Source organism: Pseudorasbora parva, chromosome 5 (assembly GCF_024679245.1).
Source record: "Pseudorasbora parva isolate DD20220531a chromosome 5, ASM2467924v1, whole genome shotgun sequence".
Taxonomy (NCBI): domain Eukaryota; kingdom Metazoa; phylum Chordata; class Actinopteri; order Cypriniformes; family Gobionidae; genus Pseudorasbora; species Pseudorasbora parva.
The window spans coordinates 12,497,693-12,523,394 of NC_090176.1; the positions used below are offsets into that span (position 1 = coordinate 12,497,693).

Here is a 25,702-nt window from a genome sequence, read left to right on the forward strand (position 1 = left end):
TAAGGCCGTGTGTCCACCAAAGCGTTTTTTTCACGCAGCTGGCTGCCAGTTTTCAATTGTTTTCAATGGGAGCAACAAGAGCCAGAGAAAATACTTTACATTATATATGCAATTTTATATAATCAATACAGGAACAAACTACCTGTGAAATTAGAAAGACTTCCGCGGATTTTCCGTATCATAACAAGCAAAAGAGTCTTAACTGAGGAAGAAAAAATGCTGCCTGCCAAAACGCTCTCAAGCGCTCACAGTGAGGCGTTTTCAGCTGGCTAAAAAAGCTTTGGTGGACACACAGCCTAACAGCTTCAACTCCTCTGGGAAGGATTTCCACAAGCTTTAGGCAATTTTTGACCATTCCTCTAGAAGCGCATTTGTAAGGTCAGGCACTGATGTTGGACGAGAAGGTCTGGCCTTCAAAATCCGCTCTGATTCATCCCAAAAGTGATCTATCGGGTTGAGGTCAGGACGATGGGCAGGGCAGTCAAATTCCTCCACACCAAACTCACTCATCCGTGTCTCTATGGACCTTTCTTTGTGCACTGGTGTGTAGTCATGTTGGAACAGAAAGGGGTCATCCCCACAAAATTGGGAGCATGAAATTAAAAATTATTAAGTTCCTTTCACTGGAACTAAGGGGACAAGCCCAACTCCTGAAAAACATCCCCACACCATAATCCCACTCCACCAAACTTTACACTTGGCACAATGCAGTCAGGCAAGTGCCATTCTCCTGGCAACTGCCAAACCCAGACTCGTCCATCGTCAGAGAAGCATGATTCGTCACTCCAGAGAACACGTCTCCACTGCTCTAGAGTCCGGTGATGTGCTTTACACCAGGCTTGGATGTAGCTGCTCTGCCATGGAAACCCATTCCATGAAACTCTCTACACACTGTTCCTGAGCTAATCTGAAGGCCACACAAAGTTTGGAGGTCTGTAGCTATTTATGCTTTTAAAGAAAGTTTTGTGGCATGCGCTGACCCCACTCTGTGAATTTTTATTTTTATTTTTTTTACATGGCCTGTTGTTCCCAATTGCTTCCACTTTGTTGTAATACCACTAACAGTTGACCGTGGCATATTTAGTTGTGAGGAAATTTCACGAATAGACATGAAGCTCCTGAGAGCGACCCATTCTTTCACAAATGTTTGTAGAAGCATCTGCATACCTAGGGTCTTGATTTTAAACACCGTGGCCATGGAAGTGATTGGAACACCTAAATTCAAAGATTTAGGGTGTCCCAATACTTTTGACAACATAGTGTATTTCCAATTCAAACACTTGCTTTTATCTTTGTGTTTAAAAAATAGTAAGCATCTAATGGTCACAGATATTCCTTAAATGTACATGACTGAAATGACAAGTGCTAGCAAGTTGGCTGTATTTGGAAAAAAGAATCACATCTACAACTGACTACAGAACCGCAATCTTCTCTGCCATGCTGAAAATGTTTGGTTCCCTTTCTGTGAGTTTCCCAGGCACGACTGCGAGTTTCCCACTCGGAAACTGCACATGAATGCCCCCTGAAGTCATATTTACGATAATGCCACTTGAAGGCAGAATTAGGTGCATCTTTAAAGAGCAAAACAATCATAGAATATTGTCTGTTTTCTCTGTTACAAAAATACATTGCTAGGTTGCAATGCTGGCTGTCGTTTTGCCAGTGTACTTCAGGGACCTCTTTGGTGAATTTTAGGATGCCAATGTATCTCCAGCTTTAATCTTGATCTGTTTTTGCAGATAAGCCTGACCCCCCTGCCCGCGTCCCAGCAGTCTCAGACATCCGTAAGTCCAGCCTCACGCTGTCCTGGTATGGGCCGACATACGACGGGGGCTGTGCGGTTCATTCCTACAACCTGGAGATATGGGACACTGTGGACATGAAGTGGACAGATCTGGCGTCCTGTAACAGCACCTCTTATAACGTACAGAACCTGCTTCCAGACAGACAGTACAAGTTTCGAGTGAGAGCTGTAAATATTTATGGTGTTGGGGAGCCTAGTGCTGAGTGTGAGCCGGTGCAGGTGGGACTGGAGGCTGAAGAGGGTGAGCGCCACCTAGTGGACATCCACAGTATTATATTAAGAACAAAGCTTGGATTAACTTTAGTTGTTTCAGTTTTGATGTCAGATTTCTGTTGATTTTACAGAAAACAAGGAAGATGAAGTCGAGCCCTCAGATGACGGTATGTGTCATGCTTGTGAAATGTTAAAATTGTAATCCTCAGGTTTCTGATGTATATTTGAAAAGATGATTCTCTCATGCTAGTAATCCGAGGTAGAGGCCGTAAAATACACATGCTTCTCAGTTTTGTGCGGTTAGAATGTGCATAGAGGATTTACCTTATACTTCAAACTGCATTTACTGATATTTTCTGATTATATCAGCTAAAGCGTCACTGAATTATTAAAGTTTTTCTCTATCGCTTCAGCTTAAATCTCAAATGTGAATTGTTTTTCTTCTCTGAAGACAGCACATTTAGATCTCAATTGGTTTATTTTCCAAAACAGATTTGAATTTCTTATTGATTTAATAAATTTGCATTTGTTTAGAAAAAAAAGTACAATTGTCTACAACTTGCACAATAACTAAAAGCACATACTTAATCAAAGCTGATGAGTTGATTCTCAGTGAATCTGAGACATCACATGCAAAATGATCCATGCAGTTATCTAAATCTGTCTGACATGCAGGTATATTCCATGCATATCTGACATAGAATGTTTGTAATGTCTTGTATTGCATTATATTAAACTAATAATCACAATCTTACTAATCAACGAATCAAGTTTTATATGGTAAGTATATAGAGTTTGTCCAGCACAATCACTACTTTTTTTGAACATGGAGGAACGCCACAATCCAAACATACATTTGTATTCATACAGTACATATTTTTTTCATAGGAATGTGTTAGGTTTGACTGAAAATTCATGGTATTTGTCTTGAATTGCCATGGAAGAGCAATAGGAAGATAACATAATAATGTTTAGTGGTGTTAAGGCAAGACATAATAGGTTGTAAAAATTAAAGCTGCACTGTGTAACTCTTTTAGTTTATTCTTAGCTAAAAACATTTAGTTCTTTCAAAAATATGTGCGCTTAATAGTGTATATTTACTTCTTTCAAGTAATGAAGTATTCTCGTAAGTTTATAATATGCCATTGAAAATACATACGGGTGAGGGGTTTGAACGCTAGTCGCCATGTTGCCCCTCCATCTTGAAAGTACAGTAGCCAAAGAGGGATATACCAAAGCTTCGCCTTTCGCGTTTTAACACTCAATGGTACCGTGCCGAATATGAAGAGGGGGGATTGCCATGTTAATCTTAGACTAAATCGGCCACCGTAGGAGTTAAAACGAAATCAAAATTGAGAGGAACAGAAATTATTATTCACTGGATGGTCATATACCTTTACACCGCTAGATGGGGGAAAATATCACACAGTGTATGTGTGATCAAACTGTGAATTTTGAGTTTACATGTTGTAACAACAACGACTAATGAGTTTAATGTCTCGGGGAATAATTAACTCAAAAGGGATTTAATATTCAATATTCATGAATTTATGAATATGATTTGCCAGTTGTTCATTACGTATTAAAATTTTCCGATAGGGAAAATTGTTTAATTAAATACAAGTAACCCTTTACGGAATTGCTTGAAATTATCCTACTAAGTTTGTCCTGCAAATTAGTTATAGACTTTTCAAATCAATTCTCAATAAAGGGATTACTGCTTTACGAGCGCATAAGAAACATTAACTTTACTGATCAGGATAAGTTCAATATTTCAAATGGTCATACAGTTTACTTTACTAACATAGTAGCATAAGCAGTTAGGTAACGTTTAGATCGCAAGTTTCATTGACTTTGTGTATGTGGCAGAATAACAGATTCAACTCATTAAATGTCTTTTGAAGGTTTAATAAACACAGACTAAAAATAACACTACAATTCACACAGAAAGTACATACTAAATATGCATCAAGAGAGTAGAAGTATAGATATTAACGAAAGAATACATAAAAGAGAATAATGAATAGACTGAAGTTAGAGAGAGATAAAAGAGAGAGAGAGAGACAAAGAGAGGGAGAGAGAGAGAGACAAAGAGAGTGGGGGAGGGTAAGAAACAACTTTCCTTCAATTCACCAAATACGACCTTCACGGAGTTAATTTATCCCAACGGGAGAATAACACATCCTCTTTACAACAGTAAGAATAAGAATACTTGCATTCTTTTTGGTTTCGTTTTGGCTTCTCGCTTGTGTGTGTGTCTCTGCGTGTTCAACTGTCCTGCATGTCCGGCGGTCCTTTCCGAGGTTGGGAGGGAAGCGGCTGTTTGCTTTAGCGATGCTTCGTGTTCTTGAAGATCGGATTGTAGAAGAGAAGATTTTTGGAAGAGATGAGGCCTGCTTGGAGGGCCTGCATTGGTGGCATGGCTTAAGTGCCAGCCCCCCCCCCGTGGGTGTTGGCTCCCACAGGAGAGAGTTGAAGAAGTAAAAGCCAGAGAGTTTCGGAGAAGAGAAGAGGGGCCTGTCTTCACTGGTCTTTTAAGGTCTGGAAATAGTCCCACCCTCCAGGGTTAGACTTAACCAATGAGAGTGTTGGGATTTCCCGGCGGGAAATTCCTCAGCAGAATTTATTGCCCTTTGTTTGAAAGTTCGACTCAGTGGGTCTCTGAGTCTTCATACTATAATTAATGCAACAAACACACACTGCATTTTCTGAATAAGTGATATACATGGAAGTGTAAGTCGTGAAGTGAGCATTAATTTGATAGGAGACATGACATATATGAGGTTATCTGAACTAGTACTTTGTTAAGACAAAGACAAAAAGATGCAAAATACCATACAGAATAAACATTTTACAAGACAGTTATGTGTTTACATATAATGTCCTGGGGTGCATGTTCATTTATAGATGGTTTGTCTATAATTTGAGGCAAAAGCTCTGTGTCTTAAAGTCTTTGTGTATAAGACTTCATGTGGCCACATTCTTTCCGGTCATAAAAGATCTTATCAGATGGTTTCCAGGGTAGCTGAAGAATCCTTCTCTGTTGTGTTGGGGGAAGGTCTGTCCATCAGCACACTTTCAAAACATATTTGTTAAATGTAACTGGCGATTGTGTGTTTGATTCGCCTGAGTCGCTACAATGTACAACTACAAAATTTACATGTTCTTCAAAAATGTACTTTGTAAAATACAGATGTAGACCATTTTGTTTTTATGTACTACATTATTGACTTTGTAAAATGTTACCTAATGTGGAAGTCTGCATCTTGTATCACATTCTTGTATAGTATAGAAAGCGGTCAGTGGGAACAAAAAAGAAAAAAAAAAAGATAGAAAAACACCATAACATTTGTATAGAAAGGATATTTCCTTGGTGAAAAAACTAAACACGTAAAAATTTGGACCAGTTTGACTCACACGATGACAAAAACACATCTTGACTTGTGACAATTGCACTTAGTTACGTTTTTTTTAAGACGAATGCAAAAGCAACTGAGAACAACTGTAAAGGAAGGTTTTCAAAAAGCAATTCTACTGAGGTTTTTCAAACTGTTGACTGATTTTAGACAATCCAGAATAATAAGGATCTATTTCCTCTCTCTTCACAACAGAAGCAGAGAAGGCACAGGACTACAGAAATGTAACGATCAAGACAGATGTAAAAGTCAAAGACTTTTATGATGTGGAAGAACGACTGGGCTCGTGAGTATGACAGCAGATCAATGGTGTAAAGTATTTGATATTATTGTGCAATAAAGGAACCGGCAACCGCATAAAGTCATCAGTCTGTATTTATTTCTTTATTTTTCTTTCAGAGGGAAATTCGGGACTGTTTTTAAACTGATTGAAAAGTCCACTAAAAAGGTTTGGGCTGGAAAATTCATAAAAGCATATTCTGCCAAAGAAAAAGAAAATGTCAGACAGGAAATTGCCATCATGAATGACCTGCATCACCCAAAGCTTGTGCAGTGTGTCGACGCTTTTGAGGCTAAGACGGACATCGTAATGGTGCTGGAAATGTGAGTAAACGTGTTTTATGAGCTTTAATATGTGCTCTGTTATTTGCTGAAAAAGAAATATACCAAGCCTGCAATCAACTATCAACAGAACATTACTAGTACTATATACCAAGTACTGATGATTTGAAAAGCAGTTTTATCATTTTTCAAGTATACCCTTTTATATACCTATTTATAAAATTGGGTAACACTTTAGAATAACGGTCATTAGTTAACATTAGTTAATGTATTAACTAACATGAACTAACCATGAGCAGTGCATGTGTTACTGTATTTGTTCATCTTTGTTAACTTTGGTTAATAAAAAGCCAGCTGTTCATTAACTAATGTTAACAAGATTTGAATAATGCATTGGAAAATCTTGAAATTAACATCAACAAAGATAAATAAATGCTTTTTAAGTGCAGTTCATTATTAGTTCATGTTAACTAATAATAATAATAATTCATGACATTTATATAGCGCTTTTTCTAGACACCCAAAGCGCTTTACATATAGAAGGGGGAATCTCCTAGCCTAGAAATCTAGACGCACCCTAGCGGCAGCAAATTTAATTTGCCCGCAAGTGTGGTCTAGCAACTCTCAATTCCTATCTGAGCTGTATTCCTCAGAATCTGGACGGCCCAATCACATCGTGTAGGTAGGCTATAGAGTCGGCGGGCGGGGCCATAATGACGACGGCCGAGTTGCGTTTGCGTGCTTCTAGTAACACAGAAACTGGCGAACGGCAGCGGTCTTTCGAATCAGCTCTGCCCGCGCCTCCGGAAGACTTGGAGTTAAGCTTTCCTCTGAGAAAAGAACAAAGAGCGGCACTGAAGTCATTCTTAAAAAGGGAAGATGTGTTCGGAGTTTAGCCGACCGGATACGGCGAATGTTTAATCAGTCAGCGAGCTCCCCTTCACCTTCGTTGCTCCGGTTGGTGTACCGCTATCCTATCGCGTGCAGAGGGAGTTTGAAAGACAACCGTTTATCCCGCCCCTCGGATTGAGCCCTGTCAATGGTGAGTTTCCAGACCAAACATCTTGATGTGGGTCTGGCTTGTCAGGCTAGGAATCTCCTCAAACCACCACCAATGTGCAGCATCAATCTGGATGATGCAACGGCAACCATATTGTGCCAGAACGCTCAACACACACCAGCTGATTGGTGGAGAGGAGTCTAATGACCATTATTCTAAAGTGTTACCCATAACTGTTTTAACAGAAATGACTTGGCACTGCCATTGTCATGTTACAGTGGCAAGAATAAGTTACTTGCTTTCAAAGGTGGATACCTGCTGTTTGGTCATAGTTATACTGAACTCAGCACAAAGTGTGCACATAACAGAAAAACACAAAAAATTGTTAAAGATAAAAAAGGAAGGAAAAGTTGGTACGCCACAGCTCCAAAAATAGAAACGCATTTATTTCGAACCCAATGGCTTTTCATTAGACAAATGTTTATTTTTGGAGCTTTGGCATCCCAACTTTTCCTTCCTTTTTTAGGTAATTATACTGAGCCACTTTGACATCAGACTTTGCTCAGGCATTTCAGAACAACCAAAATAGCCTTCAGATGCTGTGCAGAGAGATCGGTCTGCTGGCTGGTCCAGTTATGTTCTGCAATCGTGAAGTCACGTCTTTTGAGGAATTTATTTCCATCGTAGTGTGTGTGCGTGTTTTCTTATCAGATAAATCGTTTAGCCGACTCAATTGACTGCATGCGTTTTTAATGCGTAATTTTTGAATTTATGGATGGAAATATAGTGTCTGACCTCACAAATGTACTACTGGATGAATGGGCAAACATTCCCCTCAGAAACGCTTCAAAATCGTGTAGAAAGCCTTTCCAGAAGAGTAAAAGCTGTTGTAACTCATTCGTGCCACTGTATGTCAGACTGTAATGTAATATTTTTTTGTGTAATTCCATATGCCAAAAATGTCTGTTTTGTTTGAACTCGCTTTTAGTAGAAGTTAAGATCATCCAAAAATGAAAGTTCCGTCATCATTCACTCGTCCTCAAGTTGTTCTAAACCTGTATGAATTTCTTTCTTCTGCTGAACACAAAATATATTTTAAAGAATATTCATAGCCAAACAGTTTCTGGTCCCCATTGACTACAATATAAATTTTCTTCTATACTATGGAAATCAATAGGGACCAGCAACTGTCTGGTTAGCAACATTCTTCAAAATAAATCCATTTTTGTTCAACAGAAGAAAGAACTTAATGCAGCCTTATAACAATTTGAGGGTGAGTAAATTATGACAATCCTTTTTTTTTTGGTGAACTATCCCTTTAAGGGTTTTAAGGAAGGACCATTCATAGATGAACTGTTGCAGAGACTGAACCTTTAAGTTGAAAGTGTCTGTATTGGCTAACTCTGATGTTCTTCAGGATCTCTGGAGGGGAACTGTTTGAGCGGATAATAGATGAGGACTTTGAGCTGACCGAGAGAGAGGTGATCAAATACATGCTTCAGATTGTGGACGGAGTAAATTTCATCCATAAGAAAGGCATCGTCCACCTGGACCTCAAACCTGAGAACATCATGTGTGTCAACAAGACCGGCAGCAAAATCAAATTAATTGACTTTGGGCTGGCACGCAGACTGGGTACGCATTTTTTTCCCCCACAGAACTTAAGTTCCAACAGATTATTATAATAATTATTATCAAAATGTATATTTAGACTTTAATTTATTTAAAGCTTTACTAATGATTAACTACGATAAGTATAGAAATTTGACATTTTAGAAATCTTTCCATTTACAATTTCAACTGAAGCAATTTAAGTCATTTTTTATTTATTTAAAATATCCCACATTGTTTTAAAATGGAATCCTGAATTGGTTTGTGTCTCATGTTTGGCTGTAGAGAATGCTGGGGCTCTGAAAGTCCTTTTTGGGACTCCAGAGTTTGTGGCTCCAGAGGTGATTAATTACGAGGCCATCAGTTACACTACAGACATGTGGAGTATAGGAGTTATCTGCTACATCCTGTGAGTACACAAGTCATGCCACTCTTTTTTATATACTGATTTATACAATACAGACTGTTTAAAGGCAGCTGCAAGGTAATAAACAGGACATTACCTTTAAGGCCTTTACCTTTTTTTTTTTTCAATTTTCTGCGCTGATCTTGGTGTAAAATCTGCAGAATTATATGGAATAAATAAAACATGCACTAAAAATACACTCATACACTGGCAGCCTAAGTTATCAAGATAATTAATAAATCATTATACAGTATTGTTCAAAATAATAGCAGTACAATGTGACTAACCAGAATAATCAAGGTTTTTCGTATATTTTTTTATTGCTACGTGGCAAACAAGTTACCAGTAGGTTCAGTAGATTCTCAGAAAACAAATGAGACCCAGCATTCATGATATGCACGCTCTTAAGGCTGTGCAATTGGGCAATTAGTTGAATTAGTTGAAAGGGGTGTGTTCAAAAAAATAGCAGTGTGGCATTCAATCACTGAGGTCATCAATTTTGTGAAGAAACAGGTGTGAATCAGGTGGCCCCTATTTAAGGATGAAGCCCACACTTGTTGAACATGCATTTGAAAGCTGAGGAAAATGGGTCGTTCAAGACATTGTTCAGAAGAACAGCGTACTTTGATTAAATAGTTGATTAGAGAGGGGAAAACCTATAAAGAGGTGCAAAAAATGATAGGCTGTTCAGCTAAAATGATCTCCAATGCCTTAAAATGGAGAGCAAAACCAGAGAGACGTGGAAGAAAACGGAAGACAACCATCAAAATGGATAGAAGAATAACCAGAATGGCAAAGGCTCAGCCAATGATCACCTCCAGGATGATCAAAGACAGTCTGGAGTTACCTGTAAGTACTGTGACAGTTAGAAGACGTCTGTGTGAAGCTAATCTATTTTCAAGAATCCCCCGCAAAGTCCCTCTGTTAAAAAAAAGGCATGTGCAGAAGAGGTTACAATTTGCCAAAGAACACATCAACTGGCCTAAAGAGAAATGGAGGAACATTTTGTGGACTGATGAGAGTAAAATTGTTCTTTTTGGGTCCAAGGGCCACAGGCAGTTTGTGAGACAACCCCCAAACTCTGAATTCAAGCCACAGTACACAGTGAAGACAGTGAAGCATGGAGGTGCAAGCATCATGATATGGGCATGTTTCTCCTACTATGGTGTTGGGCCTATTTATCGCATACCAGGGATCATGGATCAGTTTGCATATGTTAAAATACTTGAAGAGGTCATGTTGCCCTATGCTGAAGAGGACATGCCCTTGAAACGGTTGTTTCAACAAGACAATGACCCAAAACACACTAGTAAACGGGCAAAGTCTTGGTTCCAAACCAACAAAATTAATGTTATGGAGTGGCCAGCCCAATCTCCAGACCTTAATCCAATTGAGAACTTGTGGGGTGATATCAAAAATGCTGTTTCTGAAGCAAAACCAAGAAATGTGAATGAATTGTGGAATGTTGTTAAAGAATCATGGAGTGGAATAACAGCTGAGAGGTGCCACAAGTTGGTTGACTCCATGCCACACAGATGTCAAGCAGTTTTAAAAAACTGTGGTCATACAACTAAATATTAGTTTAGTGATTCACAGGATTGCTAAATCCCAGAAAAAAAAAATGTTTGTACAAAATAGTTTTGAGTTTGTACAGTCAAAAGTAGACACTGCTATTTTTTTGAACACACCCCTTTCAACTAATTGCCCAATTGCACAGCCTTAAGAGCGTGCATATCATGAATGCTGGGTCTTGTTTGTTTTCTGAGAATCTACTGAACCTACTGGTAACTTGTTTGCCACATAGCAATAAAAAATATACTAAAAACCTTGATTATTCTGGTTAGTCACATTGTACTGCTATTATTTTGAACAATACTGTATATGGTGGCCCTTTAATTCATCCAGGGTGTTTCTTTGCCTATGACCCAAATTTGTAGAGCTTCATAATTGACATGTTCCAATTTTGTGGAGATCAAGTATACTTTATCATTCTTTAAAAAAGAAATACACTTTTAATTAATGTAGTATATAATATATTAATATAAGTGCTAACTCAATGTAATGCTTTCAAACACTTAAGTGGATGTTAATTACAACTACTGTAAATGAAAATGCTGAACTTTAGAATACTTTTATGACCCATTTACGTAGTTAAGTAGTTACTTTAGTAGACATTGAAAAGTACGTCTGTATAGGCAATTTTAAAATTACTTGTATTGTCTTTGAAATGTGTTCAAAGTGTATCGTCAAATGTAGTGACGAGCATTTATGGTAAAGTAAAATAAACATTAATGCAATTTCTTTAAAAACTTGTATGTCTTGTATTGAAATATATTTGTAATACATTTCTGTTCTGAGTAATGATGAGGTTGCAATTTAATATATATATATATATATATATATATATATATATATATATATATATATATATATATATATATATATATATATATATATATATATATATATATATATAGTCATGGTACCCGTGGGGTCTTAAAAAATCTTACATTTCAAAATCTAAATTTTAAGGCCTTAAAAAGTCTTAAATAATTTTAAAGGGGTCTTCATTTTCCAATGTCTATGTAACACTATACCTCTATAGACCCTTTTCACATTTCCAGGTTTCTCAGAGCAGAGGTCGTCATAGTTGGGTTTACTTTGATCGCAGTTAATGAGAGAATGCATTAAATATATATTTTGTGTGCCCATTTTCTCAAATATTGATTACTGCATTGAAAAGAAAGATGTTATTTTCACCATCACTCCCATAGACACTGTAGCCTATTAGAAAAACCCTCACCGCAGCAGTAACTTGTTTTTTATAATTTGATGCAAAAGTAATATAATATAATCTATTAGTGTTATAATTGTACATATAATTATTTAAAAAATGCAAATGCAAAAAGCCTTGCAGGATTTACAATATTGATGACCGTTAAAACGCGTCAGTCTGTGAAAAGTGTCCATGCTGCTTCTCACCAACTCCATCTGTGTATGTGCAGGGAGTTGAACATGCTTTTTGGGAACCCAATATGCATTAGGTTTAATTTAGTTAGGCCTACACCTTGGCTTTTCACACAATTTCCATCCTTTCTGTGGAGACAAGTTTGCAGCTTGCACCAGTATTCCACCACTTTGTCTCCAGAATGAGCATACGCACGGCTCAAAGTTTGCTTAAAGGCGCACACATTCTCTTGTCAAGTTTATTTTTTATAGATCACAACCTTTGCGTGGGAACTGGCGTACATACGTTTCCAGCCCCGTTTTGTGCATACACATGCTTTACTGGACTCCACTGCAGCTTTTATTGGTCAAGGACCGCCCAAGAGGACATTTGACCGACATGCAACGCAACCAATCACAGTTCGCTTTGTTTCACATCACGTTTGGGGCGTGAAAATGTAAAGTTTATGTCCCTGCAATAACAGACCGGATTGCATCTACAATTGATTAATTCATGAACATTTTTCAAGTTTACTGCAACAATGGAGCAGAACTTCACATACTTTTGAACGTCCAGTGTTTAGTTGATCCTAGTAAGCACTCATTGTCACAGTTTTAAACATGATAGCGTTCTTCTTCCACAAGGAAGTTTAGAGTCGCAGTATGTCTAGGTGGAACGCCAAAGAGCGCAACACACACATCTCGCAGACATCCTGTAGAATTCAACCAATCAGACGACGACTTTGACACTCCTGAAGTGTTTCCAGAAAAGTGACGTATGCATCAGACATTTAGCCAACAGTAGACGTGACGTCTGGGACAACATTAGTTCGCATCACCTGACTTGTCAGCTGATCCCGTCTACCTATCCAGTTGTTAAGGTTGACGTCACGCGGCAGCGCTTCCGGGTCCAGCCACTCTATCTTATACCACAAGAAAAACTACAAACGGTGCTAATATGCACACACAATATGGTGTAATACTACAAAAAAGTTATAATAATAACCTTTTTCTCCATACCAAAATTCCAGATGGCCAGACAGTGATTCATCTTTTATAAATCGTTAAAATATTAATGTCTGTAACGCTGTGACCATAGAGAATGTTGTGTAGACTGTAAGTATTTAAAATGTTTAACTTTTTTAAATGTTTGATGTTTAATATGAAAAAATAGCGCTCATAAACGGGCGTCAATGGCATTCTCAAGTGAAACGAGTTGTGGCTTGGACCCAGAAACGCCGTTCCTTACGTCACAACTTAACAAGCGAATAGGAATACGACGCCTCCAGTATTATCAGCTGCTATCACGTTTCTCCAGAGCTCATGTACCCTCCTCCATCCCCAGCTCCTCCTCTCATGAGTCAGGATTTGGCATCTGATTCCCCTTGAATCACACTAAATTCACAAATCATTTTATACATGTAAATGTTGACGTTGATGATATCTGCAATACATCACGTTGGTTCTGTTCTGTTTACCCTAGAGGAGTAATCGCTGCTCTTCCTGCTCTTATCCATGCTAGGCTGCATGGAGGCGCAGGGAATTCTTGCCCAGAACAGAACCATACCGCCAATCCAAACTGTATACTAATAGTTAATCGTCTTTGACAATAGTGGATCTGACAGAAAGTTAGTTTAGGCCCTGTGCATGCAATTAATTAAACACTGGAAAAAAGTTCAGAGATCTCTCAGATCTCCTGCATTAATCTGGGCGTGAAGAAGCAAGTAAAATGCCTTTTAGTAGAATTGTAAAAATGTCCACCTTCAGGTCATGGCACACAAACATTCGAAAATATTTCACAGCAAATGAATAAGTAAATGTAAGAATAACTATCATTAGTAATGTCTCAAGATGAACACTTGGCAGTTTATTGTGACCGTTTTTATAGCTTTCCTTATTTTCTTTCATTGTTTCTTGTTGTCTTTAGCGTCAGTGGTTTGTCTCCCTTCATGGGGGACAATGATAATGAGACGCTTTCTAATGTGACCTCAGCGACGTGGGACTTTGAAGACGATGCGTTTGATGAGATCTCAAGCGAGGCCAAAGACTTTATCAGTAACCTGCTGAAGAAAGACATGAAGTGAGTGCTGCACATCTGCTTCCATTTGTTGCCTTTTAAATTGCTTGCCTTTTAAATGTCTAATTTACTTGATATCCTTGCATCATGCATCAGCGCTGTCTGAGGTACAGTTCTTTGTCGGAGACTGATTTTATTTTTTCCTCAAAGTTCTTTCTCTCAGCAATTACAGATCAGTGTGTGTGTGTTTTGTCTGCAGAGCTCGTCTGACGTGCGATCAGTGTTTCCAGCACCCATGGCTCAAACAGGACACCTCCCTCATGGAGGCCAAGAAGCTTTCTAAAGAGAGGATGAAGAAGTATATTCTCAGAAGAAAGTGGCAGGTGAGGATCTAGAATGATAATAATGTGACACAAATGTTGGTTTTCTCCTTGATTCTTGTATTAATGAATGTCTGGTTGCAGTGTATTTATCATTATAGTTATTTCGCTGATGTGTCGATGAATAAAGTGATAACTGGTAGTTTTGTACTCTCTTCTCCAGAAAACAGGACATGCGGTACGAGCTATTGGCCGACTGTCTAACATGGCGTTGATGGCAGGCGTTCATGCCAAAAAGGGTTCCCCTACTGAAGGTACAACTTTTCTCTGTGACCAATTGTTTCTACATTTTTCTTTCTTTAGTGTGTAATGTTGCTGTTTGAGCATTAAAGCAGTCTACAATGTTACAAAACTTAGTCATTCCAAAAAGTAGTATGATGCATACTAACCAACTGTCTCAAATGATTCCCTGAAACCGTAGTAACATGGTCGCACCTCTTTTCGTCTGAACCACATTGGTTCAATAATATAGCACTGTTGTTCATGACATCACACTGAGGTAGAGGAGTAATAATTTCTGCTAATTCATCTATTTGAGATCTCAGAGATGCTGCGAGCATGGCACATAATAACTACTTCACTGTTTTTGTTCCATGTCATGTCATTTTGATTTATGTGATGCACATCTTAAACATCATGCTCGAGTTCTCTTGTGCATTTTATGCACATGCACACTCCTCAAAAACAGCACTGATTGTTGAAGTGCTAAAAGTATATTTAAATAGAATGAAAGATATAGAATGTACTGAATGTTTATTGCTTAAGCAATAAATAAAGCTTGCTTTAGGATTTAAAGGGGTACTTCAGCGCTGGGAAGATGAATCTGTATTTAAACAGGGTCATCAATGCAGTAGAAATGTGAAATTATTTTTAAATTTGGTGCCTTCTAGACTGAGAAAAGACAGAGAATTTATTTTTGTCTCATGGGGATGAAAGACAACAATTCCCAGAATGCTTCGCTGCCCTACGAGGCCACTCCCAAAGCCACCGCTACTGGCTCATTTTCCCAATGTGCTCATTTTCATAAAATCAGTTCAGTTAGAGAACAGACACTATAATTAAAAACTGAACGTGTGTGTTCAATATAATGTGATTTGGCCGCTGAGGGAGTGTCACGGCACAAACGCAGCAGGAGTCCGATCACATTTACAGTGATAAATTAACTGAATGAGCTCCTGATGAGAGCTGAGGTAAACGTGACTGCGCTCGTGGCATATACATTCACAGCACATGTTCAGTCTGGCGCGTTTTCAGTTCATGCCTTTGGAAGCTTTACTTTTAATAGGAATTCATTTGAGAAGTTAAAACACTTACATTGCTCAGCATAGGTCCGTTTACATGAATGCCTGCAGCTGCAGCACGATCATTTGAATATACTCCAGGGTTTCTACTGATAGAAAGCCATATTCTAATCGCTGAAGTGACCCTTTAAGCCCACGTCATAATAACGACTGAAGTTGGCTAACGATGCTTTCCAGAAACGCGTCCCAGTGTGTTACTGAAAGATTTGGAAGAGAAGTGTTGCCACACATGTAAAACCTATTCTAGTGGACTCCCAAAACAAAATATATTTTTTTAAACAGCATATAGGTCCTATTTTAATAGTCAGCCCTTGTGATAAAGAAGTGTGCTTATTGAAAATGTGTAAATCGTTTTTAAATGACTTTTTTTTTTTAAACATGTGAGGATGTCTTAAAGTGATGTGGCCTATTACACTACTGTAAAAATGTCTCACTATTACATAATTCATGCAAATGAGTTAGTAAATCTTCCTTTTGCTCTGTCACAGAGGATAAACAGTTTTCCGTTGATCTGGAGCAGAAGGCTCAAATGAAACCCACGTTCAGCACTGTTATTAAAGATGTCGAGGTGGTGGAGGGCAGCGCTGCTCGATTCGACTGCATAATTGAAGGTAAAATAATATGGTTACATACTGTTGAAAATATGGTGCACGTGATTAAATCTGGTATAAAGTAAAATTACAGTTTTAAAGATGACTTTTATGTGTGCCCATCGACTGACAACCACTTTTTCTTTTTCAACACGTTTTTTTATTACCGTGTTGTATTGTATTGTTTATGTGCACTGGAAGCTTCAGCACCAAAAAAAATTCCTTGTGTGTGAAAGCACACTTGGCAATAAAGCTCTTTCTGATTCTGATTCTGATTCTTCGGCAATCATTCTAATATGCTGATTTGGTGCTCTTGATTATTATTATTATTGTCAATGTTGAAAACAGTTGTGCTGCTTAATATTTTTGTGGAAACTGTGGTAGTTTTTCAGGATTCTTTGATTAATAAAAAGAAAATTCAAAAGTACTTCATTTATTTAACATACATTTTGTAACTATTTAAAAGTCTTTACTGTCATTGATCAATTTAAAGGGATAGTTCACCCAAAAATGAAAATTAGCCAAATACAATCAGTTATATAAAAAAATCTCCTGTCTCTTCCAAGCTTTATTAATGGCTGTTTCTGTTTTGAAGTCCATAAAAGTGCATCTATCCATCTTAAAAGTGCTCCACACTTTTAATAAACCCCCTGGAGCCGTGTGCTAGGGCTGCACGATAAATCGCATTTTACATGAAAACATGCTTATCGCAATTTTGCTTATCGTGATTATTAAATCGCAAAGGCTGCGATTATCTTTTATGCGCAGTTTGTCAGTGTAGGACGGCTCTGTGATCAGTAGTAAATGCTGTTCCTTCTAAAAGCACTGCATATTTGAGTTGCTTATAACATGCCTTTGAAAAAGCAACATGCGTCAAACATCTTTCCAAACACGAGAAGCATTTAGTCATGTTTAATCAAAGCGTTTTAATGTTTAATAAGCTCACCGATCGTATGATGTTCATAGATATAGCGATTTCCACATGGATTTTCGTGAATGATGCGTGTTGTCGTACTTCTGCGGGATATACTTGGAGTTCCCTGCGTGAGAGCGCCCTCTGGCTTGCGGAGCAGCGTTTACTATTGATCACAGCCGTGCTGCACTGAGAATTTTACGATTTTATTGCGATTTATCGTGCAGCCCGAATACACGCTCTCACGAGAGACTGGCGTTCCAGCGTATGACGTAGGGCGCTCTGGTGAGAATATGCTAGTTCTTGCAAGAACCAAGTTTTGTTTTGCTCTATCCTCCGCGCTTCCGCATTCGTCACCGGAACTTGCACTACACCTGCGTCCTACGTCATATGCTGGAACATCAGTCTTTCCTGATTGTGTGTATGTAAGTTAGAGATTACAGTTTATAAGGTTTTAAATACGGATATTTTTCTCACAAAAATGCATTGCTTCAGAAGGCCTTTATTAACCCCTTGAGCCGTGTGGAACGGTTTTATTGACTTAAAAATAAAACAGACACAGCCATTCACTGGCATTATAAAGCATGGAAGAGCCAGGACAGATTTTGTAATATAACATATACACCTAGGACGGAGTAAATCATGGGTTAATTTTCATTTTTGGGTTTACTAACTTTAATGCATACTTGCTTAAGAAAGAAAAAAAATAATTGACCTCAAACTTTTAACAATAGTAGTAAGGCAGTAATTAGGATCGTTAAGTGTTCCTGCGTTTTGTGTCGGGTTTTTCATCTTGTTTTCTTTTTTTATATGCAGGTTATCCTGACCCAGAGGTGGTGTGGTATAAGGACGACCAGCCGATAAAAGAGACACGCCATTTTCAGATCGATTATGATGAAGACGGAAACTGCAGTCTGGTCATTTCTGAGGTCAATGGTGATGACGACGCAAAGTACACCTGCAAGGCCATGAACAGCGTCGGGGAGGCCACCTGCACCGCTGAGCTCATCGTAGAGGTGATGGGAGGAGAGGAGGAGGAGGAGGAAGAGGAAGAATAGAAAACACCTTTTGCCATGGTTTATTTGCTTTTCACTTGGTGCTTTTATTCTCACTCTTTTGGACTTCCAGATGATGACAATGATGATGAGGATAATGAAGACCTCAGATCACCTTTTGCTGCATTTCTTTTATTGCACTTTCAATTTTCTTTTTTGTATTTATGCTACAGGTAAAGACAGATATCAGATTTGTTTATCACATGGCTTTAATGTTACACACATTCCATTGGTTGCGTGTTCTTCATTGTCACATTTTACTCTAAATAAGTTTTTTTTTTTTCTTCAAACCAACCTAAACTCACATGTGTGTTCGTGTTATCGCACGAGACTGTTTGAACTAAGCAGCACTTCCTGTCTGTTAGGACATCTTTATTTAAGCACTGTAAACTCATGTAAGGGTGCGTGTTTTATTTTGGAGATTCATTTTCATTTTCCTCTTTTTCACCTGTCACAGTTAGCAGAACTTAACAGATAATTGGAGACACATTTTAATAGTAATTTTATTTTATTAGGAATGTCTGTAGATTATATTTCTTTAACGTGTTTACATGTATATGCATTTGATAAAGTGCAGATTGCATTGTAATGAGAACACTACAAATGTAGTTATTCACTTTAAAGAATAAATTTTAATCACGAACAAATTGTATATTTGTGCTCTCAAAAAATAACTTGACAAGTCATTGAAATTTATTTAAGGCATTGATGGTTATGGGCGCTATTTTAACGATCTGAGCACATGGTCTAATGCACACAGCGCTGGTAGACTTCGGGCGAATCAACTTTTGCTAGTTTAACTACAGGAAAAATTGTACGTTCGCCAGACACATGGTCCAAAAGGGTTGTACCTGGTCTCTTAATGAGTCATGGGTGTGTTTTGGGCTTAATGTGCCATAAACCAGTCAGAGTCTCATCTCCCATTCCCTTTAAAAGCCAGTTGTGCTTACACCATAGCGGATTCACTATTTACATGGCGAAATATAGACACCTTAAACCTGATGAGTCATTTTAAATATGTTTATATTCCCAAGTTTGGTCAAATAATTAGCCAATTTCTTTCGTCATTACTGCAAATAGGTAATTCTGATACATGCAATGACTATCCATTATGACTTAAAGCAAGTGTTATATTTATGTACATAATAATAATCTTTTATGCTTTAATCCTTAAAGGGGGGGGGGGGGTGAAACACTGTTTCAGTCAATCTCACATCAATCTTGAGAACCTTTAGAGTAGTATTGCATCCTTCCTATCTCCGAAAAGTCTTTAGTTTTATTATATTTATAAAAGAAAAATAGGCTGTACCGAGTCTTTCCGGAAAAAAAACAGAGCGGCTGGAGGCGTATCGAGTGGGCGGAGCTAAAGAATGACGAGCGTGCACAAAGTGGTGACGTCCTCAAGCGTGGAGAAGAAAACGCTACCCAGATTCAACTAATACAGATATGATCCAGAATCAGATCCGGAGGCTGAAATAAATTGAACAGGAGAAACAGCAGGACGTCCGTCTCTGTGGTATGTACTGTATTTAGTGTCCTGTCAACATTTGTGTGTTTACTCGTGGTTTATGAGGACATGATTCGGTTTATGGACTATTGTATGTGACTAAAACGGTTTTGCACGTCAGATAGTGAATAAAAAAACAATGGAGTAACGTTAGCGCATTTAAATGAAGAAGCACGCTTTGTGAGAACGTCCCCTAGCCTAGGTTTATGTTTGGGTGGTTTTACAATAAACAAACTGACATATTGGTCAGCTAAACAAATGTATTCAAACACACACCATACATTGCATGCTCCATTGATAAATTAACTATACACGATCGTGTTGTTTACTTGCGCGACGATAGCCAACAACATAAATTAGAGATTTGAAGCAGTTTTACTCACCGCCTGTTTCCAAAGCACGACCGTGAACCTTTATTGCTGGGACGGCTCCGTCAAAAACACACTTCTTGTTGATTTGGTGAAGTCCTGTGACAGCAGTCGCCATGGAGATCCGCTATTTCACGCTTCTCGTCATTTCTGCTATTAAATCAGTTCAAAAGCAGCGCTGCCTTCCCGGATTGCGGGCACATTAAAGTCGTTTGACGTCACCCATAGGAATAAAGTGGAGCACGGCGTGACAGAAGTGTTGCACAGACGAGTGGATCTGCACCTGAGCGAGTGTTTATGGGCGTTCAGTTCCTCTCTCGCTCTAGTCACGCGCGCGGGCACCCTACCGGGAGAAGAGCCCGTACGGCCCATACAAGGACCTTCCGCTCTGTCGACGTCAAGCGGACCGATACTCGAAAAAAACTCTCTGAAACTTGTGAGAAACCGGAAGGAGTATTTTTGACACAGAAATACTCCATCAAACGTCCAACATTAGTTTTTGAAACTTTGTCTATGTTTAGGATGGGAATCCAAGTCTTTAACAGTGTAAAAAGCTCAGTATGCATGAAACAGCATTTCACCCCCCCCCCCCTTTAAATTTTTCATATTTAAAAATGGAGGTGTATAGTAATAAGCAATAACGTATATGCGCAAATCACTAACGATGACTACTGATGTTTACTTTTTTTGAAACTTTGTCCATGTTTTTGAAATAATTGTTTCATGTCTATCTTTGTACTGCTCAACTGGTCGAGGTTGATGTGGGATATAGAAAATAAGTTGCAATAAGTGGTTAATAATCTAATTACACTGTTGAAGATGTAATTAGTTGCTAGCAATTAATGACTTTTATTAGAACAACTTACCCAACACTGCATAAATTATGTTAGGAGAGTCCTGTTTTAAATATAAGAGTTTTAATGTTGAAATATTAATTGATTGGGGGAAAAATGAAATTTAGGCTACTGTTTAAATATGATTCTAAAAACAGAGATCTCAATTTATTTCTACAATCTCAGTTTAATATATTTAGGGAGGGGGTGGAGTGTTTGGGAAACTTGTTTGGAAACGGTGAGTATTTCATTTGGTGCCGCTACTCTCTCTCTGTGTGTGTGTCTGTGCACAGCAGTGTACAGCGGCAGAGAAACTTCCAGAGCATTGTGAGGCCTTCGACTACACTGCCAATGACAGCAAGAGCAGGAAGAGACGCCTCAAGGTACCAGAGAAGTGCCCGCTTGCACTGTAAAAGAATATAAAAAAAATAAGTTACCTGGTTGCCTTAATTTTGAGTTCATTGAAATAAAAATTTTGAGTTAATACAATGAACGTTTTTGAGAATAGACAACCTTTATTCAAATATTATTCAAAGATTTTGTAAGCATATTGGGTAATTGTGTGCGTTTTATTTGTGATAACGCAGTGAAACGTACCAAATTGTGCTATTTTCATGATTTATCAATTTTTTTATGTGGTTCAGATATAACATTTTGAGTTTCTATTCATTAAACCAATTTCCTTAAGTTAAACCAACAATATTTTTTACAGTGTGGAGAGAGAGAGGAGGAAAGAGAGGTAAAGATCAAGGGAGGCAGCCATAAAGATGAGGCTGAAATAACACTCAGCCTTGAAAAGATGAAGAAGAGAGGACTTTTTCTGAGAGTACACCAGAAGAAAAGAAGAGATGCACAGTCTGGAAAAGTTCATGTAGGTAGGAAGTGAGCTCAGAGAAGCTGAAGAAAAGAAACGGAAGGAACGCCACTTCTTGTGGAGGTCAAACTTCTGCATACTACAGTCAGATCTTCCTTCTTAAAGTCAGTAGAGGAAGAACTACCATTGCCTCCAAGTATGTCTGGACACCCCGCTCTACCAGCCGCTCACTTCAAACCCCTGCCGCCAGTGACAAAACCTGATCCAGCACCTGAAGATGTCTTATCCCTTCCATGTTCTGCACTTCAAGTGGATCCTCCCAAACTTTTGGTGGTACCTCCACGCCCCATTCCAGCACCTGATGAACTGTTTTCCGTCCGATGCTCTTCATCCCAAGTGCGTCATCCCAAACGACTTTCTCCATGCCCCACTCCTGCACCTGCTGAAGTCGTTGCTCTGGGACGTCCTTCCAGCCGGAACCCTCAGCCGTGCGCTTCTTCCCTGTTTGAGCCACCTCCAGAACTCATGCTAGTTGACATAGAGGATGAGGAGAACGAGTATGTGGAGTACACAGGGAAGACCATCCAGGCCAGTTACTTACTCAAGTCTGAACGCCCCCAAACGCCGGAGGCCGAAATCAAACCATATGCGAGTGAAGTAGTGGAGGTTCAGGCATTTGAGGAAGAGGAAAGTGACCCCAGTGAAATGGGAGACTCCAAGACCATTCAAAGCGATTCGGATGATGAGAACAATGTGGACGTCATGACAAAGTGCAAAAGAAAAGTGGCATTCACCTGTGCAGAGGAGAAGGCCAAGAAAAAGGAGAAGAAAATAATCAAGGAGAAGGAGCGAAGAGAAAGAGTTGCTGTTTGAACGCTTCATGAACGATCCGAAACTGAAGCACCTGCGGATCAACAAGCTCAACCGCAACTACAAATTCTAATGCAGATCATCCTCCCTCTTCACCTTTAACCTATGTGAATTAATAATTCTGCATACTAAAAGTTGAAAGATTCATGACTCTTCCTGACTATAAAATAAATAAATTTGAACTCATTTGAAAAGCTGTTTACCTAGAGCAGCAGCAGAAAGTAAATCATTCAGTGCAGTTCATAACAGTGAAGTTCAATATTTCAGTTCAATATCAGATGGATCTTTTTTCTGATGTGGATCCTTCCAATCAATCACCTTTTTCAAACGCTTTTTGTTTCTTGTCTTTTGTTGTTTCTTGTTTTCTTTGCAACAATTATGTATTTTTACTTATAATGTCCCACTGAGTAAAAAACTGCACATGATCATATAAAACCATATGTGAAAGTAAAGAAATATATGAATCTGGCAAGGCATATATAGGAGATCAGAGATGGAAGAATGGAAAGAAAGCTGAAAGGAAGCCAAAGTGGAGTAAAGAAAGGATGAGAGGAGTAATATTTAGATGCAGAGTATAAAGCGTTAAAATAAGGACACACTTAAAATTCTTGTGTTTTTGTGTTTAGTGTTTTTTGTTTTAAAGTGGTTGTTAGCCTTGTAGTTGCACGTGTTATACTCCAATTTTTAATATGTTGTGGAATAAATTTTTTCTGATTTCATCAAACTGTCAAAACAACATGCTCTATCAGTTGTTTGTTTAATTTTACACATACATTTGGGTGATGAGTTTGGATAAATCAGGGATGACCTTCCTGAAAGGAAATTTATGGAGTCAATTATCTAAAATGTTCTATTGGTATATCTTGCAAATAAAGCATTATATGAGCTGTATTTTAAATTGAAATATTATAGCTGGACCTTAAAGTTAACAAAAAAAAAAACAAAAAAAAACAAAACATCTTTAAATCCTAAATTACACATTTAAAGGGTTCCTTCAGCGATTAGCATATGGCTTTGTATCAGTAGAAACCCTGGAGTATATTCAAATGATCGTGCTCCCCCCTCTTATATCCCCCTGAGACGAGAGATTTATGCATTTTATTTCTGGAAAATTTCCTCTTGTGACGCAAATTGACGATATTTGCGTCACGAGAGGAATGTTTGCCCAGAGCCTAAAGACTACAGCCAGCAGAGGGAGCCATTTCCGCATGTTTTCAACTCGTGCATGAGGAATGGAGATCACACTTACAGCACAGCTCAGCTACAGGCATTAATTTAAACGGATGCTAAGCAATGGAAGTGTTTACCTCAGCTCTCATCACGAGAGCTCATTTATGACGTTAAATGTAATCTGAGTCTGCTGTGAGACTCATGCGGCAACTCGATCGTTATATTGAACACACAGGTTCAGTATTTAATGGTACTTTCTGAACTCAGTCACTGTAATCCAGTAGCGGTGGCTTTGGGAATGTCCTCACAGGGCAGCGAAGCATTCTGGGAATTGTAGTCTTTCATCCCCATGAGACAAAAATACATTTTCTGTCTTTTCTCAGTCTAGAAGGCACCAAATTAAAAAATAATTTCACATTTCTACTACATTAATGACCCAGTTTAAATACAGATTCATCTTCCCAGCGCTGAAGTACCCCTTTAACAAAAAGTGGCCCACTTTACCTACACTGACCTAATAAAAAGCTTTTGATTTTGCAAAAACATAGCATGTTTGCATTCTATTTGAAAACCACAGGCAAATTTTTTCTATATTTTTCCTATTTTCCAAAACTAAACAACTATATCTTTCCTAAAATCTGCTGCAGAAGATGAAGAAACCTGACAAAGATTTGCTGTCTTTGGTGGCTGTTTTCCCTTCTAGACCAGCTAATACCAGAAAACTTTAGGCTGACTCAAGATTTATTTTATTTTTTTCAGCAGGGAAAAGCGGTATGAAAAATAATTAATTTTCTCTCTCATATGTTAGACTTCTCTAGGTGGGTGAAACATGAAGGGGTTTGGAAAACCCTGACAAATATATAGCATCAATAGAGAGCAGCAGTCTTACTCTCATTATAAAAAAGTACACATTTATACTCAAAAATGTACATATCTACCATTCATTAGTTAAAAACACTGTATTAATGCAAAATATTGACTATGAATATCAAACAGCAGTCCTTGGCAGGCCCGGCTCCAGCTTTGAGATGTAAGGTGGGCCCTCACCTGATGTCTCTGAGATATGATTTGTCTTGTCGATCATGCAGGCGATCTTTAGTTTCATGGATCTATAATTTGTTCCCTGGCAAACTGTTTAGGCTGAGGGCAAAGTGATGTTTCATAACTGTATATTTTTAGGATATTTAACTTTACAGAGCTGTGGCCTCTAGCACTGACTGTATGTTTGACTGAATTAATTGCTTTATTTATTGTATAGCTGCTTATACTTTTTCAAATGGCTAAAATAATATATTTTGGCTCAGATTTTTACTGGCCCTGCAAAATCTTTCCCTGACAACAATTACTGTAAGCTATAAAACCAGTATTGTTTAAGTTACTCTAAAAATTACTAACTACTTATTAGATCTTTCAATAGCCAGCATGTCGACCTTTTTTAAGTAAATACTGTCGGACTAGGCCACACTTAACCGAAACATGGTTGTTACATGGAATTTGGAGAAAATCCTTTTCCCCCCTTTTATTCTTTATAGCCTACAGTTTAGTTAACTTAGGGAAGACCCTGTCTGTGCACAAATAAAATAAATTGCAATATGATGTTAAAGGAATTATTGTTAATGTTGAAATCGTCCCCTCTTGGGGTAGGTTGCAACATTTGACTTTGCCTATTCAATTATAAATTGTATGTATATTATCATATGTATGTATGTTACAGCGGTGTGGGTGGGTAGCTGATAGATTTGGGTTTAATGTATTCAAATTTTGGCTTCCCAATAAAAACTGAAAGAAAATGCTATGTGCTGCATCCGTCCCCTACATTAACCCGCTTATAGGCTATACACGGCTATTTGCCACATAAGTAAATGAAAGTAAATAAATAAATTCAATCATAATTATAAATAATATAAATAATAAATAATAATAATAA

The 25,702-nt window shown here is 38.2% G+C and overlaps 1 protein-coding gene across 4 annotated transcripts in view; it reads left to right on the top strand.

The window, feature by feature from the left end:
* The window catches only part of mylka (myosin, light chain kinase a), a 151,486-nt gene extending 132,626 nt beyond the window's left edge, over positions 1–18,860 (top strand). For all 4 annotated transcript variants that reach the window (XM_067443257.1, XM_067443258.1, XM_067443260.1 and 1 more), the window contains 11 exons: positions 1,740–2,045; positions 2,149–2,184; positions 5,629–5,719; positions 5,833–6,036; positions 8,412–8,629; positions 8,891–9,014; positions 13,885–14,037; positions 14,234–14,357; positions 14,518–14,608; positions 16,144–16,266; positions 17,975–18,860. In XM_067443257.1, the coding sequence (XP_067299358.1) occupies positions 1,740–2,045; positions 2,149–2,184; positions 5,629–5,719; positions 5,833–6,036; positions 8,412–8,629; positions 8,891–9,014; positions 13,885–14,037; positions 14,234–14,357; positions 14,518–14,608; positions 16,144–16,266; positions 17,975–18,216 (1,712 nt within the window). In that variant the 3' untranslated portion in view covers positions 18,217–18,860. The remainder of the gene's footprint in view (positions 1–1,739; positions 2,046–2,148; positions 2,185–5,628; positions 5,720–5,832; positions 6,037–8,411; positions 8,630–8,890; positions 9,015–13,884; positions 14,038–14,233; positions 14,358–14,517; positions 14,609–16,143; positions 16,267–17,974) is intronic.
* The last annotated feature ends 6,842 nt before the right edge of the window (positions 18,861–25,702 follow it).